The following is a 19,764-nucleotide window of genomic DNA, read 5'->3' on the forward strand; positions in this document are numbered from 1 at the left end:
GATAGGGATGGTTTGTTTTTGATGATGTGTGGTGTTTGGCTTACGCCAAACATAGCATTTAGACTGATGGCCAAAAAGCTGAATTTTGTTTTCATCAGACCGTAGAACCTTCCAGCTGATCTTAGAGTCTCCCACATGCCTCCTGGCAAACTCTAGTCGAGATTTCAAGTGAGTATTTTTCAATGGTGGCTTTCTCTTTGCCACTCTCCTGTAAAGCTGTGATTGGTGAAGCAACAGTTGTTGTATGCGCAGTCTCTCCCATCTCAGCCACTGAAGCTTGTAACTCCTCCACAGTTGTCATGGGTCTCTTGGTGGCCTCCCTCACTAGTCGCCGTCTTGCATGGTCACTCATTTTTTTGAGGATGGCCTGCTCCAGGCAGATTTATAACTGTGCCATATTCTTTCCATTTCTTGGTGATTGACTTAACTGTACTCCAAGGGATGTTTGTTAACTTGGATGTTCACTTGTATCCATTTCCGACTTGTGCTTTTCAATAACCTTTTTGTGACAATGCTTGGAGTGTTCTTTTGTCTTCACGGTGTAGTTTTTGCAAGGATACTGACCCACTAGCAGTTGGACCTTCCAGATACAGATGTATTTTTACTACAATAAATTGAAACACTTTTTCTGCACACAGCTCTCCCAAAACAGATCTTCACTTAACTAGTTATGTAACATCTAAAATCAGTTGGCTGCACCAGTAATAATTTGTCGTGTTTGTTACGTACCCCGTAACTGGGTTGCCAAACCAGCAGAAATGGATCACTCATTTGGAGTCTGGATTACTAGAACTAAGAAAGTTTTATTAAAGGAACAAGCAACACAGTACTCTAATCAAAAGGATAATAAATGCAACAGTTCAGCAATGATAAACACACATGTACACAGAATTAGGATAACAGGATCAATCAAGCTCTATCGTCGTCTAGGGGTAAATGACCAGTTTCAAAGTGACGCAAAGTTCAGTTCAGTTCGCAGTAATCACTGCCGTGGGAGATGGACAGTGGGGGGGAGGAGAGAGAGAGCAAAACGAATGAATATTCAAGCGGCTTCCACATAGACCTTCGATATTCTTCGCAGTCAGCTTTGGGGCGAGCCCTTTGTGATGTCTTCTGAGGTCACCGACCGTGACCCCTCCGTTTCCAGATACGATCGTTTCCCTGCGGTGAACCTGGCACCCAGGCAAGGGCGGACACACACACCAGGTTCCCGCCAATTGTGCAGTTCCACCCTGTGCGTCTATGGCTTGGTCCCGCGACCAGCCTTCCAAAACTTCCCACCGACTTGTGGGAGACGCACCGCTTCCAGGGTCTCGTTACCTCGGGGTGTCGTGTGTGTGTTGCCTTAGCGAACCTGTCCCTTTTTATCCCCCTGCTGGGGTATCGCCTGTCCATCACTTCAAACAGTTCAGGATTCAAAGGGGGAGCCGATCTTGACAGCTCTCCTTCGGTTAAACTCTCCCGTCCCTTCATTAACATCTCCAAATGCTGCTCCATTGTTTTCCTTATCTCTCTTTCTCCTGAAGACAGGTGGCAGACCAACTGCTGATCCCACTGGTGCCAGCACAGGACAGCTAACATCTTAATCTATGTGTATTCTCGTCACATGTTATATTAAAGGGGGTGAATACTTGTGCAATGAATTGTTTTGTTTTTTATATTGGTAATTAATACTTTGTAGAGATCTGTTTTCACTTTGACACAGTATTTTTCTGTTGATCCGTGTCAAAAAAAGACAAATTAAATCCACTGTGATTCAATGTTGTAAAACAGTAACACATGGAAACTCCAAGGCACTGTGACTACACATTGCAGGAGATGAAGTTCTATCCTGTGCTGTTTCATTTGAGTCACAGAGTCACACAGCACCAATATAGGCCCTGCCGCTCAACTGGTCCAAGCCGATCAAGATTCCCATCTAAACTAGTTCATTTGTATGCATTTGGCTCATATCCCTTAAACTTTTCTTATCCTCGTACACGTCAAAGTACTTTAAATGTTAAGGTAAATGCAGAATAAAGAAGTGGGGAAATGCTGAATTTCGGTGTATTTCTCCACCAGGCTAGCTCTTTTTAAAAGCTTGTTGTTTCGTCTATCAAGTCGAGTGGAGATGGAACGGTTAATCAATTCTGTAAGTAATGAGCAATTTTATCTCAGATTTCATAAAGGTAGGAAGAACATGGGTGTTTGTGTAGATAGTGTTAAAATAGTTAAAATTGAAAGGTATTGTTTATTAGCATGCAAAGCCAGTGTAGGTCCTCCATAGCTTAAGAAAGCTTCACCAATGTTTAGCCTATATGTACGAGTGAGCATTTGGGAGACATTGGTATGAATTTGCCAGCTGCTGGAGGGCTGCAGGCATCTGCTGCTGTGTGAGAACTTGATTTACTACTACACGTCTTACTGATGAACCTTTTTGGTTATGAATATGTTTATATTATGAACAGGCAGGGAAGTGTTCTTGATGAAAAATAGCATCTATTTATGGAAATTCCATGCTTTCTCTTCCTCTTTACAATTATATTTAGAGCAGGTTTAATATCAAGTGTATATATATATATGTATGCTTTGTTTCATAGGAGCTGGGAACACCAATCCGTGTGGGCGACAGCACTGATCAAAATAACCTGGTCCCTGGACGTAGTGCAGGCTCCCAACGGCTTCGTTCACTAGACACTTTGCGAGGGTAACTACATTTTTTGAATATTTTAAAGTTCACATTGTAAATATTCCTAAAGTACATTTGAGTAAACCTGTACAAGTTGTTCTTTTCTCTGCCCCATGCTGTTTGTAGGGAAGCTTCCTGTCACAGGTTTATATAATCTTGATATTTAGTGCCTGATCTGTTGCAGAGCATACTGCTACAGTTACTCTGTTGCTATTACTTTTTAACTTTTGTCCACTATTTGAATGGTTAGTTTTGGTTCCCTGTTCCCCTGCCCTCTCTGAGCCGCTTAAAGTCTTGCTGATCTGACAATACCAGCTGGTCTCTTCCCTTTGGCTTGATGTCATTATACTCTGAACCTATAACCTCAAGAGCAGGCCGTGGGGCTCCTTCTGCTTTCCTGCTATTCATTAAATGATGACTAAATTTTTTTCTTGGTTCCCTGACCCTACAGATCCAAACGAAACAGGGATCAATCAATTTGAGTGTTTAAAAAATAAATATTTGTTTTTTTTTAAATTGCAACTGAGAGCTTGATGTGGTGGGTGAATCAGCCTGGTCACAGTAACACTTTGTGTTTCTGTTCCTCAGAGAATTATGAATGTATTTGAATCCCTATGAAACTGATCGCTAATCTGTTGTAAATAAAGATATAGAATGATTAAAAGTGACTTTTATGAGCCATATTGTATGTCTTGTTTCTGTGACCCTGTTTTTCACCAGATTCGAGGTATGGGGCAGAACTGTTTTGAATGGGGTTGTTGGTTAGAATGTAACCATTTTACTGTATGTTCTTCTAGGTTGGCTTTGGTGATCATGATCTTTGTTAACTATGGAGGTGGGAGATACTGGTTCTTCAAACATGAAAGTTGGAATGGTGGGTCAGGCACTTTTCTGTGTGTTCATGTGACTAATCACTAATCTGGGGCAGGTTCATACTGTGTATAAATTGCTCTTTGAAGGCTTGTTTTGTTATACTGTTTAAAACCTACCATGTTCCTGTTTCGATTATTAGATTTATTGATACTATTGGTAATCATTCTGGAAACCTCTCCTTAACCAAGCCTGCCTTTTAACCGCTCTGTTGTTCTTGTGAGTCTCCTTTAAACCTACATGTTTGGTCAGGTTTTTGATCATGTTTCTTTGTGGTTTTGCTCCTTGCACAGTGTCTTTAAAGATAACATCTTGAGATGTTTGTTTGTTATGTGCCATGCAATGACATGGAAAGACTATGATTGCCCATGACTGTTCTTGGCAAATTTTTCTACAGAAGTGGTTTGCTATCGCCCCCTTCTGGGCAGTGTTTTATAAGACTGATGACCCGGCCATTTTCAATCCTTTTCAGAGGTTGTCTGCCTGGTATCAGTGGTCACATAACCAGGATTTGTGATGTGCACCACCTGCTCTCATGGCTTCACGTAGCCCTGATTTTGGGGGGGGGGGGGGCGCTAAGCAGGTGCTACACCTTACCCAAGGGTGACCTGCAGGCAAGTGGAGGGAAGGAGCACCTTGTACATCCTTTGGTAGAGAAGCATCTCCACCCAGCCACCCTGTGTTAAAGGCATTTTATAAATGCAGCCTGTTGACAATTACTCCTTCAGTTAGTGGTTGTGCCCTTTCACTGGTTCCATGTCAACTCTTCAAAGTGCAACATAGGCAAATAATTTTCACTTAGTTTATGTTTGATTTCATTATCAATCTATAATATTGTAATTCCATATGTAATGCTAATATTTTCTGAATTCTTTTCTGATAGGACTAACAGTAGCAGATTTAGTTTTTCCTTGGTAAGAGTTTTTAAAATTATTTCTGCTTTAGGCAAGAGTATGATGTCTTGGATTAATAATTATCTTGCAGTTACAAGTCAGACTGGTGTTAATTCTGTTGGTAGCATGTTGCATCTATATCAGAAAGCTTAATTCCATTCTGGGTTCAGGGGTGTTGCCTTTTTGCTAAAACATTAATCTGTACACTTGTAAAGACTGATGTGAATCATGAAATTTCCCTAAGAACACTGCTGCCTAGGTATCGTGCTTTTCCTGTATTACTTTTTGAAAAAGTTACTAAATAGCTTGGTAAAATCATAAAAAGTGCGTATGGGAGACTTTTATTGATTGATGTATTTACATTGCATATAGTTGCTGTAAACTTTGAAGTAATTTTGAAATTTCTCGAAGATAAATTAAGCAAATGTTGTGAATACTCAGTAGGTTCCACAGCATCTATGGAAAGATGTTCATCAGATATGGGAATGGTATTTTCAGAAATGTGATTTTTTAAAAAAATTCATATTTCCAGCACTAACTGTTGTACACATTATGCATTTTTAACAGCACAGAAGGCATTTTGTGTTTTAAGCTATTAGGTGATATGAATTAAGCAACCTTAAGAAGAATGGGGTGTAATGTGTATGTACTGTATATGGAAAGTAATAAATTGTTGATTCTTCAACATATTATTGTGCCTGCTGTCCGTTTGCCCTAGGTTTGTGTTTATCATGGGAACCTCCGTTGCCCTGTCCTTGAACTCCGCATTACAGGTTAACCGCTCCAGGTGGAAGCTGTTGACTAAAGTTGCTTGGAGAACTGCTGCACTTGTTTTGCTTGGCATCTTTATCATTAACCCAAATTATTGCAAGGGACCACGTAAGTGCTGATTTAGAGATTTACTTAAAATTTTGTTTGATTTTCTTTTAGAATTAGTGAAAATAATCCTTCAGGGTCGTGGTTTTTGAAACCTCAATTTATGAATAGTAAATATGTGCATTAATCAATTATGGATATGTGTATGTGAGCAATTGAAATAGGTAAACGTGAAAAGGAAAGGCAGTAATGGGTGATTTTTCCTGTTGACACTGAACTGTTTGGTGTAAAGTACACACATGCAATGGATTAGTGTATATTCTTTTTAAAGAGGACTTGTATCTAAGTTCAAATGTATGAGGAGAAATCATGGTTTTCTGAGAAAGACTTGAACTGAATGCTGATGCAGGGAATGCTGCACATTCATTGTCCATCTCTGGCTTCCATGAGGGCACGATATGTAAGTGAAATCATTTGTAGATTGAGTAGTGTTGAAGTGGTAGGTTTACTTCACTGAAAAATATTAGTGGATTGTTTTGGTCTTTACAACAATCCAGCAGAGCTCATGTGCTGCATTTGCTGACTTCTCACCTTTTCACAATGGATTCCTCAATCTCTTCTTTGAATCCAGATGACTACATCCTTTGAATTGAAAGCAGAAAGGATATTAAAATTTGCAAATGCAATGTCAATGCATGTGTGACCATAAGATATAGGAGCAGAAGCAGGTCATTCGGCCCATCGCGTCTACTCCGCCATTCAATCATGGGCTGATCCAATTCTTCCAGTCATCCCACTCCCCTGCCTTCTCCCCATACCCTTTGATGCCCTGGCTAATCAAGAACCTCTCTATCTCTGCCCTAAATGCACCCAGTGACTTGGCCTCCACAGCTGCTCGTGGCAACAAATTCCACAGATTTACCACCCTCTGACTAAAGTAATTTCTCTGTATCTCTCTTCTAAATGTACGTTCTTCAATCCCGAAGTCGTGCCCTCTTGTCCTAGACTCCCCTACCATAGGAAATAACTTGGGAAATAACCATATCTAATCTGTTCAGCCTTCTAACATTGGGAATGTTTCTGAGATTCCCCCCCGCCCCCCCGTCATTCTCCTGAACTCCAGACAATACAGTCCAAGAGCTGCCAGACGTTCCTCATACAGTAACCCTTTCATTCTTGGAATCATTCTCGTGAATCTTCTCTGATGTCAGTACATCCTTTCTAAAATAAGGGACCCAAAAGTGCACACAATACTCCAAGTGTGGTCTCACGAGTGCCTTGTAGACCCTCAACATCACATCCCTGCTCTTATATTCTGTGCCTCTAGAAATGAATGCCAATATTGCATTTGCCTTCTTCACCACCGACTCAACCTGGAGGTTAACCTTTAGAGTATCCTGCACAAGGACTCCCAAGTCCCTTTGCATCTCTGCATTTTGAATTCTCTCCCCACCAAAGTGCAACAACATATACTTTCCAACATTGTATTTCATTTGCCACTTCTTTGCCCATTCCCCTAAACTATCTAAGTCCCTCTGCAGGCTGTCTGTTTTCTCAACACTACCTGCACCTCCACCAATCTTGGTATCATCGGCAAATTTATCCACAAATCCATTCATCCCATAGTCCAAATCATTGACGTATATTGTAAAAAGCAGTGGACCCAACACCAACCCCTGTGGAACTCCACTGGTAACCGCAGCCAGTCAGAATAGGATTCATTTATTCCCACTCTGTTTTCTGCCGATCGGCCAATGCTCCACCCATGCTAGTAACTCCCCTGTAATTCCATGGGCTCTTGTCTTGCTAAGCAGCCTCATGTGTGGCACCTTGTCAAAGGCCTTCTGAAAATCCAAGTACACCACGTCTACTATATCTCCTTTGTCTACCCTGCTTGTAATTTTCTCAAAAAATTGCAGTAGGTTAGTCATGCAGGATTTTTCTTTCAGGAAACCATGCTGGCTTTGGCCTATCTTGTCATGTGCCTCCAGGTATTCCATAATCTCATCCCTATCAATCGATTCCAACAACTTCCCAACCACTGATGTCAGGCTAAAAGGTGTATAGCTTCCTTTCCGCTGCCTCTCACCCTTCTTAAATAGCGGAGTAGCATTTGCAGTTTTCTAGTCATCCGGTACAATGCCAGAATCTATCGATTCTTGAAAGATCATTGTTAATGCTTCCGTAATCTCTCCAGCTACTTCCTTCAGAACCTGAGGATGCATTCCATCAGGTCCAGAAGATTTATCCACCCTCAGACCATTAATTTTCACTGCATGGTAGTGTCCTTCCTCCATTCGAAAATTTCTTATTTGGAATATCTGTCTTGCACTTCCTTCATTTTTCACGGAAACTCCAGCCATTCCTCCTCTGCTGTCCTTCCTGCTAGTGTCCCTTTCCAGTCAACCTTGGCCAGTTCTCCTCTCATGCTGTTGTAATTTCCTTTATTCCACTGGAAACACAAAATAAAAAAGCTCACTTCAGACTTTTAAATTTATACTTTATGCTTTCACCAATGTTTAGAATTGCTATTTTGAACTAGGTTTGTTGACACATGAGACGGATAATAATTCTCAAAACTCTGTAAAACTATACTTCGTCTTTGTATAGTTTATAAATGAAAAATAACTGAGCTGGCCACAGCAGCCTTAAAATTCCTCAGATTTATGAGGAATATGATGAACTGTAAGGCAATAACTTGTCGAAATGTCAAAAGGTAGTGGGAAATGATTCTCCGTTACTGATCTGCAAATCCATGCTCTTGTGTTTAGTGGTAATGGGTTAATGCTGTCTGTGAACTTTGTATTTAGTCTTATAGTATCATTTTAGTTTTAAAGTTATAATTTCTGATTTTTCCTGAGATCAGCATTTTTAAAAAATAATGTTTAGTTACTTAATCTTCAATTTCTCAACTGTCATCTTGAGATTCAAGCCATTGTTGCTTGACCAGTAGGTCCAGAATGCTATCTGCTAGTTCATGATCTTATCCACTTTACTACAGAGTTTACTGTGTAGGAGTCTTGAGTATTCACAGGTCTAATTTGCCAGTAAAGACCAACCGGATTCTCTTTTCCCAATAGAAGTATAAGATAGTTTTGAGGGAACAGGGAATTGAGGACCAAGTTCAAAGAAAATCTGTTAACGAAGTACATATGTCCCCATATACAATCCTGAATTTCTTACTGGAATTCAGAGTAGAAACAAAGAAACACCACAGAATCGATGAAAACTGTACTCAAGACAGATGAACAACCCCATGTGTAAAAGATAAACTATGCAAAACAAAAATAAATAAAAACATAATAGTAATAAATATCAAGAACCTGAAATGAAGGAGTCTTGAAAGTGAGTCCATGGGTTGTGGGAACAGTTCAGTGTTGGAGTGAGTGAAGATATTCCCTCTGGCTCAAGAGCCTGATGGTTGAGGAATGATAACTGTTTCTGAACCTGGTGGTGTGGGTAATGAAGCTCCTGTAGCTTCCTCCTGATGGCAGTAGTGAGAAGAGAGTGTGGGCTGAATGCAGACGTCCTTAATTGTGGATGCTGTTTTTTGCGACGCCGTTCCTTGTAGATGTGCTCAATTGTGGGGGAGTGCTTTACCCATGGTGAACATGGTTGTATCCACTACCTGTTGTAGATGTTTCCCTTCAAGAGCAGTGCTGTTTCCATATCTGGCAGTGATGCAACCATATCTGCTGTGATTTGGCCGATGACAGTATGTTATCCGCAGACTTAAATATGGTATTGGAGTTGTGCTTAGCCTCACGGTCATGAGTGTAGAGGGAAAAGAGCCTTGTGGTACACCTGTGCTGCTGGTGATTGCGGAGGAACTGTTGTTGCCAATCTGAAGTGACTGGGGTCCGCAAGTGAGGAAATCAGTGATCCATTTTACAAGGAGATGTTGAGGGCTTGGTCTTGGAGCTTGTTGATTAGTTTTGAGGGGATGATAGTATTGAATGCTGAACTGTAGTCAGTGAACAGCTTCTTGATGTATATGCCTTCACTGTCCAGATTTTCCAAGGTTGAGTGAAGAGCCAATGGAATGGCATCTGTTGTTGACCTGTTGTGACATGAGGCAAACTAGACTAGATCCAAGTCATTCCTTTAGAAGTTGAAATGTTTCACCACCGTCTCAAAACATTTCATTACAGTGGATCTAAGTGCCACTGGACGACAGTAATTGAGGTAGGTTACCATGTTCCTCTTGGGCCCCAGTATAATTGCTGCCTGCTTGAAGCAGCTGAGTACCTCAGACCATCAAAGCAAGAGGGTAAAGATCTCAGTGAACACACCAGCCAGTTGATCACCCCAGGTCTTCGATACTTGGCTGGGTAACGGATCCAGGCTGATGCTTTTCATGGGTTCACCCTCCTGAAGGATGCTGTCACATTGGCTTCAGAGCTTGAAATCACAGGATCATTGGAGGCTGTGGGAGTTTGTGAAGATGCCTTTGTATTTTGCTGGCCATAAAGGTAGTTCAGCATAGACTAGATAGGTCAAAGGGCAGTTTCAGTGCTGTAGTGCAGGGGTCCCCAACCTTTTGCGCACTGTGGACTGGTTTAATATTGACAATATTCTTGCGGACCTCGCGTGCGTTCAAGTTCAACAGTGGGCATGACGGAATGAGGAAAAGTGCAGCTGACTCATATCAGTTCACATTGCCAAATCATATGGTGTCCTCGCGGCTCGGTGGTTGGGGACCACTGCTGTAGTGTTCTGTGAATAGTGATCCATGTTACAAAGGGACACTGGCAGAATACAGAGCTGGACTGAAGTGACAGAGTGGAGTTCTCAACCCAAAGAAGTATGAAGTAATTCTCTTTGTAAGTTCAAATTTGAAGGCAAAACACATGGTTAATGGCATGATTCTAGGCGTTGTGGAGGAGCCAAGGGCTGTTGGGTTTCACTTCCATAGATCACTCAGATTTGCCGTGCAAGTTGATAGGGTGGTTCAGAGGGCATATGGTTTGTTGGCCTTCAGGGGATGGAGTTCAAGAGCTGTGAGGTAATGTTGTAGCTCTATAAAACTCTGGTTAGAACACACTAGGAATGTTGTGTTCAGTTTTGGTGGACTCATTATAGGAAGGATTATAGAAGCTTTAGAGAAGGTGCAGAAGAGATTTGTCAGGACAATGTGAGAATTAGAGAACGTTTCTTATTAGAATAGGTTGAGTGAGCTAGGGCTTTTCTCTTTGGAGTGAAAGATGATGAGAGGTGACTTGATAGAAGTATACAGGATAATAAGAGGACATAGGTACAGTAGACAGCCACTGCCTTTTGCCCAGGGTGGCAATAGATAATATGAGAGGGCATAATTTTAAGGTGATTGGAGGAAAGTAGAGGGGGGACTGAAAAAAGCTGCCCAGGCTTGTAAATCTAGTCAGCTCCATCTTGGATACAAGCCTATAAAGCACCCAGGACATCTTCAGGGAGCGGTGTCTCAGAAAGGCAGTGTCCATTATTAAGGACCTCCAGCACCCAGGACATGCCCTTTTCTCACTGTTACCATCAGGTAGGAGATACAGAAGCCTGAAGGCGCACATTCAGCGATTCAGGAACAGCTTCTTCCCCTCTGCCATCCGATTCTTAAATGGACATTGAATCCTTGTACACTACCTCACTTTAATATACAGTATTTCTGATTTTTGCACGTTTTTAATCTATTCAATATATGTATACTGTAATTGATTTACTTATTATTTTTATTTTATTATTTTTTCTCTTCTATATTATGTATTGCATTGAGCTGCTGCTAAGTTAACAAATTTCACGTCACATGCCAGTGATAATAAACCTGATTCTGATTTTGGATGTTGGTTTTAATACAGAGTGGTGGGTGCATGGAATACCATGTTAAGGGGTAGTGATAGAGGCTGATGCATTATAGACATTTAAGAGACTTTTAGATAGGCATATGGATGATGGTAATGTGGAGGGCTAGGTGGAAGGGAAAGGTAGATTACCTTGGAGTAGTTATAAGCTCAATATAACATTGTGGGCTGAAGGACCTGTACTGTAAGTAAACAGAAACATTTCCAGTTTCAGTCCTTGGTTTATCCTAAAGAGAAATAAATTATATTGTACAGGTGCTTCATCAAGGCAACTTAAAATCGCATTATCCAAAATATTTTGTAACATACTATAAGTAGGATAAGTAGCTGATTAGAAGCATATTTAATTTAAATATAATTGGAGAACTAGTGTAGTAATGGAAATACCATTTTTGAAACAGATGTGTCCTGTCCTGGATAGCTTGTAAGTATATTTAGAACTCATTCCAAACAGAGTGATACCACTGGCAAAGTTGTTCATTATTGACAGTCTGAGGAACTCTTCTATTTCTTTGCTGCTTTTTTCCCTGTAGTTTCCTGGGATACTCTGAGGATTCCTGGTGTGCTTCAGAGGCTAGGTCTTTCGTATGGTGTGGTTGCTGTCCTGGAGCTTTTGTGTGGAAAAGTATATCCTGAAAGTCTTGCTTTGGTAAAAAAAAAGTTTTGATACATTTCTCCTTACCTTGCTTTAGTGGTTGAGTGTTTCATCTTTATTATTTTTTTGGTTTCAGTTCTGGAACACCAATACTGAAACTTGTAACATTGAAAATTGCCTCTTCGCAAATTATTCTATTTGTTGTGTACATATATTTTAAGAAATCTCATTTTCAAGTTATGAATTAAAAAAAATATATAGCCATAAATTTCTGCATGAAATTGGCAACTGTTCCTATAAGTCCTGCTTAAGGGCATTGGGTGAAATTGCTGGAGGAGGGTGTTTCGTAACAACATTTTTTTGTGGCACTGCTCTTGTTCCTACCTAGTTAGTTTGGCTAGGAAAGCAGGGATCTGGCTAAAAGAATTAACCTTCCACTTGTATTGCTGCCAAGAGAAAATCTGCAGCTGCTGGAAATCCAAGCAACACCCACAAAATGCTGGAAGAACTCAGCAGACCATTCAGCATCTGCGGAAAAAGAATAAGGTCTCAGCCTGAAACGTCGACTGTACTTTTTTCCATAGATGCTGCCTGGACTGCTGAGTTCCTCCAGTATTTTATACTTGTATTGTTGCACTTAGTTCACTGAGTAGGTTGTGATGGCATAATGAATTGTAGAATGTTAGTCTGGCTCTTTTACAAGTACACTGCAAGTTCTGTTTGGAGAATGGTTTTACTGTTGTCACAGTAGTAGGAGCATGGGGATAATCATTTAGAGATAGACTAAAGGGCTAGTTATTCACAGGCTTGAATATGAGTTTAGTTCCTACCATGACAATTTGAAAATTTGACTACTAATTTGAAAGAAATTGACAAACGAGGAATTGGTGTCAGTAAAAGTGACCATGAAATTGCAATATATTCTTTCTATAGGGGGGGAAAAAAAGACTGCCGTTTTTTTTGGGAAGTGATTTGGCTCGAAATGTCGACTCTTTATTCCTTTCCATAGATGCTACTTGACCTGCTGAGCTCCTCCAGCATTTTCTCTGGATTTCCAGCATCTGCATAATCTCTAGTGTTTATGATTGCTTAACTTCTGTTTTCCTCAAGTTATGCAGTTTTAGAAAGTGGCTTGGACTTGGAAGATTTTTGACTTTTGAGGTTGTTGATGATTGGCCTCATTAAAGTTTTCTACTAATGATTCTTGGTCCTTAAAGGCACAAATTGTTCTTGCAATAGCCTTTTTTTTAATATGCTTTTTAATTTTCATAGGACAACTTGTGGTCTCCAGCCAGGGATGTTTTGATCTACTGGCCCCAGTGGATCTTTATTTTGCTATTGGAGTGTGCTTGGCTGTGTCTAACATTACTGTTGCCTGTACCAGGTTGTCCACAGTAAGTACTTGTTTTTCTGTGATTTCTGCAGTGGAATAACTAATTTCTTTTCCATTAGATTAAATTTACCAATAGGCAAGGTGAGAAGCAGGATGATATTGGTTCCTAAGCTGCACAAAGGCTGGAGGTGGTCCTCCGTCCTATCAATATTATTTCTCCTGTACACTGATAAATTTCCAGTGTTGCTATATTTTTAAGTTATCTGGGGCTGATGAGTAGGAATGGGGATCTAGAGTGCTGATATACAGTATTTAACAGAGCTGTCCCCACTGATTTATCCTTTGTCCTTAAGACCAAGCTATCATTTAAGAAACATCCTCTGTTGTAAAGGAGGAATTTAGCCTCCTTTATTCATAATTATCCAGTTACTAAACCTGCTTGATTACGGGAAAGCCTAACAGCCTTATGGTGTTTTTCAGTCATCATGCCGCTATTTAAGTAATCCAAATAATATGTTATTCTCGATTATTGTTGATGATTTACATTCCCAACTAACCCATATGCAGTTGACCCCCTTCTGTCATCTTCACTCTGTAATGCATATACTGTATACTCCATAGACTGCAACCTGTTTTAATGCACTTTTGTGGGATGTTGCTGGGATTTGCCTTAAGAATGTGGTGTGAAGCTTTTCCCTTGAACTACAATAGTGTGTTGGTGTTCCCACACTGTAGTGATGTGAGAAGCTCTAGTATTTTGATTCTGTGATTGTCTTTTAATATAATTTTTATTGAGTTTTCAAAAAGAATACATGAAAAGATAAAATCTACCCACCCCCCCTCCCCTTAACCCTCCCCCCCCATATATATAGTCCTACCTAAAAGAAAGAAAGAGAAAAAAAAAGAAGAGCCGCCTGGGTATTGGAAGGTTTCCACATGCTCCATGGGATTCAAAATAAATTTGGTATAATTATTCGTTATTTTCCCCAAGTAACCAAATTCTTTGTCGGAGCACTTAAATATGACATCCTATCTTTTGTAAATAAGGGCGCCAAATATTCAGGAATGTTAGATAATTATCTCTTAAATTATAAGTAATTTTTTCAAGTGGAATAGAACTAGCCATTTCATTATTCCAACGATCCATACTTAAATACGAATCAGATTTCCAAGTAACTGCTACAGTCTTCTTAGCTACTGCCAATGCAATTTTTATAAATTCTTTCTGATATTTATTCAATTTAAGTTTTGGTTTTATCCCTTCAATATCACCTAATAGAAATAGTACAGGGTTATGTGGAAGTTGAATTCCAGTAATTTGTTCCAATAAGACTCTTAAATTTATCCAAAAGGGTTGAATTTTAAAACAAGACCAAGTAGAATGTAAAAAAGTACCGATTTCTTGATTACACCGAAAACATTTATCAGATAGATTTGAATTTAATCTATTTATTTTTTGTGGTGTAATATATAATTGGTGTAAAAAATTATATTGTACTAATCTAAGTTGAACATTTATTGTATTTGTCATACTGTCCAGACAAAGTCTTGACCAATTTATTTCATCAATATTAATATTCAGATCTGTTTCCCATTTTTGCTTTGACTTATGGGTTCCTTGTTTAATTGTCTGTTCTTGAATCAAATTATACATACAAGAAATAAATTTTTAAATTTTCCCTTTTTGAATTAAAATTTCAATTTCATTAGCTTTTGGCAAAAACATTGTTTGACCCAGCTTACCTATTAAGTAAGCCCTTAACTGAAAGTAGCAGAAGAAAGTATTATTAGATATTTTATATTTATCCTTTAATTGTTCAAATGACATCAATATACCTCGCTCAAAACAATCTCCTATAAATTTAATCCCTTTTTGGTACCAATTATATAAAAGTTGATTGTCCATTGTAAAAGGAATAAGTCTGTTTTGAAATTAAGGTCTCCTTGCTAATAGAGATTTCTGTGTTTCCTTATCAACATTTATCTTATTCCATAGATCAATCAAGTGTGTTAATATAGGAGATTCTTTCTTTTCCCGTATCCATTTAGATTCCCATTTATATATAAAATCTTCAGGTTTATTTTCTCCTATCTTGTCTAATTCTATTTTAATCCATGCTGGTTTTTAATCATCGAAAAAAGATGCAATAAATCTAAGTTGATTTGCTTTAGAGTAATTTTTAAAGTTTGGAAGTTGTAACCCTCCTAACCTAAATTTACATGTCAGTTTTTCCAATGATATTCTTGACATTTTACCTTTCCAAAGAAATTTTCTCACAGATTTATTTAACTCTTGAAAAAATTTCTGTGGCAATTGTATTGGTAATGTTTGAAACAAATACTGTAATCTCGGAAATATATTCCTTTTTACAACATTGACTCTACCTACTAATGTTATTGGTAGTATCATCCATTTGTCAAGATCTTCTTGAATTTTTTTCAATAGTGGTAAATAATTAAATTTATATAAATTCTTTACATCACTATCAAGTCTTATACCTAAATACTTTATACCATTTACCGGCCATCTAAATTGGGTTACTAATCGACATTGACTATAGTCTCCTTTAGTAAGAGACAAAATTTCACTTTTATCCCAGTTTATTTTGTAACCTGATACCTTCCCATATTCATCCAATCAAGAAGATAATTTATGTAACGAATGTTGTGGGTTTGTTAAATAGATCAAAACATCATCGGCAAAAAGATTAATTTTATATTCCTCTTGGTTAACTCTAAAACCCATAATATCTGGATCCAATCTAATTAGTTCTGCTAATGGCTCTATCGCCAATACAAATAGAGCAGATGATAGTGGACAACCTTGTCTAGTTGACCTTTTTAGCTGAAATAGTGTTGAAATTTGAGAGTTTGTCACTACTTTAGCTTTAGGGTTAGAATTTAAAGTTTTAATCCAATTTATAAAAGATGTTCCTAACCCATATTTTTCTAATACTTTAAATAAAAAATCCCATTCTAATCTATCAAATGCTTTTTCTGCATCCAAAGCTACTACTATACTCTTCTCATCCCTTTTTTGTGCCAAATGAATTATACTGAGTAGCCGAGTTACATTATCTGCCAGTTGTCTATTTTTAATAAATCCTGTTTGATCCATATGTATTAATTTTGGTAAATATTTAGATAATCTATTCGATAAAATTTTTGCTATTATTTTATAATCCGTATTCAATAAAGAAATAGGCCTGTATGATGTTGGTTTCATAGGATCTCTGTCCTTTTTTGGCAATACTATTACAATCGCTGTTGAAAAAGATTCTGGTAGTTTATGTATTTTTTCTGCTTGACGTATTAGTTCCATAAAAAGAGGAAATAATAAATCTTTAAATTTTTTATAAAATTCAGGTGGAAAATCATCTTCTGGAGATTTATTACTTTGAAGTGATCCTAAAGCTTCTTCAACTTCTTTTAATGTAAAAGGCATATCTAATCCCCTCTGTTCTTCCAAATTCAATTTTGGAAGAGAAACTTGTGATAAAAACCTTTCTATCTCATTAACATCGTTTTGAGATTCTGATTGATATAATTCAGACTAAAAATTTTTAAAGGTTTCATTTATTTCAAGAGGTTTATAAGATATTTTATTTGCCCTTGTTCTAATTGCATTTATTGTTTTGGAAGCTTGTTCTGTTTTCAACTGCTAGGCAAGAATTTTATGTGCTCTCTCATCTAACTCATAATACCTTTGTTTAGATCTTATAATTGCTTTTTCCGTTCTATATGAAGTGTATTATATTGTAACTTCTCATTGACAAGTTGTCTTCGTTTTTCTTCTGACATATATCTTTGTGATTCTTTTTCTATTCTTGTAATCTCTTTTTCCAATAGATCTAGTTCTGCCATATATTCTTGCTTAATTTTAGACGTATAACTTATTATCTGTCCCCTAAGATATGCTTTCATCGCATCCCATAATATAAATTTATCCTCCACTGAATGAAAATTTGTATCCAAAAAAAATTGAATCTGCTTTTTCATAAAATCACAAAAATCTTGACGTTTTAATAATATTGAATTAAATCTCCATCTATAAGCCACTTCTTCCTTATCAGCCATTATTATTGTCATTAATAAAGGAGAATGATCTGATAATATTCTTGCTTTATATTCCATATTTTTCACTCTGTGTTGAATATGCATTGATAATAGAAAAAAATCTATCCTTGAATAAGTTTTATGCCTATGGGAATAGAACGAATAGTCTCTTTCTTTAGGATTGATTCTTCTCCATATATCAATCAAATTTAAATCTTTCATCAATGATAAAGTTAGATTTACTACCTTCGATTTTATAACAGCCTTGGTTGATCTATCTAAGACTGGGTCTAAGCAAAAATTGAAGTCGCCTCCAATTAATATTTTTTCATGTGCATCCGCCAAATTCAAAAAAGTTTCTTGTATGAATTTTGCATCATTTTCATTTGGTGCATAAATATTCATAAAAGTCCATAGTTCGGAAAAAAGTTGACAATGTATAATCACATATCTCCCCGCAGAATCAGTTATTACATTTTGTATCCTAATTGGTAACGTTTTATTGATCAAAATTGCTACTCCCCTCGCTTTTGAATTAAGTGAGGCCGCAACAACATTACCCACCCAATCTCTCTTTAGTTTCTGATGTTCTGTTTCTGTTAGGTGCGTTTCCTGTAAAAAAGCTAAATCTATCTTCATTTTTTTAATATATGTTAAGATTCTTTTTCTTTTCACTGGTCCATTAAGCCCATTAACATTAAAACTCAAAAAAATTCAATAAATTAGTCATTATTCTTAACAAAGTTACTCCAATCTAAAACATTACTTATCTTCTCAACTCTCATAGTTCCTTGGGGAATCACTTTAAACTTCACCATGATGCTATGTGTTTTCCCCCCCCCCCCCAACCTTCCAGGCAAAAAGAAAAAAAAATAGAAAAAAAAAGAAAAAACAAAATACCCCCCCACTAATGTTGTGAATGAAAAGATACACAACACTACCCCCCTCCATTTTACGGGTCGCGGCAAAAGCCACGCTTGCACACATGATTAACGTAGCAATCGATCAGTGCTTCTTCCAGCTCCCCGCAACAAAAAGTTTTATATATATATAAACAAAATTAGTATTATTATTCCCAGCTAATTTCCTCCAGTATTAACCTTTCTTACCCCCCTCATATAATTAATACTATATTTATACTTTCATCCAGCTTCAAAAATCCAACAAATCCATTCTTAAACCCAATCTTCATCTTCATTCTATCTCGCTCTCCTGAGTTTGTTCTTGTATCTGGTGAATATTCAGAGAATCTTGCACAAACTGCTCTGCTTTCTGGTAGTCATCAAAAAATCTTTTTTCTCCACCAGACAAAAAAATCTTCAAAGTTGCAGGATAACGCAGTATAAATTGATAACCATGCTCCCATAGGGTTTTTTTCACTGGATTAAACTTCTTCCTTTTCTTCAAAAGTTCGTAACTTATATCAGGGTAGAAAAAAACTCTTTTCCCTTTAATTATCAATGGCCCTTTTCTATCTTTGGCAGCTCGAACAGCCGCCTGTAGAATCCTTTCCTTATCTTGAAATCTTAAGAATTTTATTAAAATCGATCGTGGATATTGGTCATCTTTTGGTTTTGGTCTTAAAGCTCTATGTGCCCGCTCAATTTCAATTGATCGAGCCTCCTCTCCCATTTGCAAAACCTCCGGGATCCATCTTTGAAAAAATTCTATTGGCTTTTCTCCTTCCATACCTTCTGTAAGACCAACAATTTTTATATTATTACGTCTACTGAAGTTTTCCAACATGTCCACTTTCTCCAAGAGTCGGTTTCTTTCCGAGTTCCAGACAAGCAAATCATTTTCTGTTTTTTCCACTCTATCATTCATAAGCCCCATTTCTCTTTCCATCTTCTGAAGCTTCTTTTCCATTTTGTCCTGTCTTTCCATAACTTTATTATAGCATCTCTTCGTGTCTCTAAGCTCTTCTCTTACTTTCCTTAATTCAACCGTTGAATGCAATACAGCCTCTCTTACATCTCTATCATCTCCTTTACTTCCACTCGCTTCCAATTCTTCCTCCTCTTCTTCATCTGTGTTCTCTGCAGAATCCAGTTCTGACTCTGAGTCATTTTCAATTGCAGTGGGTGTTGGTTCTTGTAGTTTGCGCTGTGTCGATTTGCGCATGCGGTCTTCTTTGCACATGCGCAATTCCGTTGTCTTCTTCGGAGCAACCTCTGCCACCGCCATTGCTCCCTGTTCTACTGAAGGAGATCCAACCTGAGTCCAAGGCTCCATCGTTGCAGTAGGCCCTTTTTTCTTCCCGTCTCGCGGCTGCTTCGCAACAGCAGACTTCTTTTGTTGCGGTTTAGGAGGCACACCGTAAAGTAGTCTTACAAAGTTTATCAATAGTTTTCAAAAAATATTTACCAACTTTGTTTTATTTAAACGGTACTTTACTGATTTGTTGCGGGAGAGCTGAATTTACACGTCTCAATCCCACATCATCACGTGACGCCCGATTCTGTGATTGTTCAGTTGTAATGTTTGAAGAGGCTATTCCCCTGATTGTGCAGGAGGTTAGGCAAAAGTCTTTTGCTTTTCTGCCTCCTGATTATTCTTTCAATTGGAGATATTTTATTCAGGAGTTCTTTCAAATGTTAATATTCAGCCGAAGAAAATCTAACTTCTTGATGTCAGAGTTGACGTCTTTTTCTGGTAAAAAGATAGTGACCCTACATCAGGACTACAGTGTAAGAATGAAA

The 19,764-nt window shown here is 38.0% G+C and overlaps 1 protein-coding gene across 3 annotated transcripts in view; it reads left to right on the top strand.

Moving 5' to 3' along the window:
• hgsnat (heparan-alpha-glucosaminide N-acetyltransferase) overlaps positions 1–19,764 on the top strand; it is a 92,270-nt gene that overhangs the window by 54,116 nt on the left and 18,390 nt on the right. For all 3 annotated transcript variants that reach the window (XM_063046756.1, XM_063046754.1, XM_063046755.1), the window contains exons 6-12: positions 2,062–2,131; positions 2,580–2,686; positions 3,466–3,542; positions 4,422–4,452; positions 5,150–5,310; positions 11,612–11,727; positions 12,946–13,067. In XM_063046756.1, the coding sequence (XP_062902826.1) occupies positions 2,062–2,131; positions 2,580–2,686; positions 3,466–3,542; positions 4,422–4,452; positions 5,150–5,310; positions 11,612–11,727; positions 12,946–13,067 (684 nt within the window). The remainder of the gene's footprint in view (positions 1–2,061; positions 2,132–2,579; positions 2,687–3,465; positions 3,543–4,421; positions 4,453–5,149; positions 5,311–11,611; positions 11,728–12,945; positions 13,068–19,764) is intronic.

This window comes from Mobula hypostoma, chromosome 4, assembly GCF_963921235.1.
Source record: "Mobula hypostoma chromosome 4, sMobHyp1.1, whole genome shotgun sequence".
NCBI classification, from domain to species: domain Eukaryota; kingdom Metazoa; phylum Chordata; class Chondrichthyes; order Myliobatiformes; family Myliobatidae; genus Mobula; species Mobula hypostoma.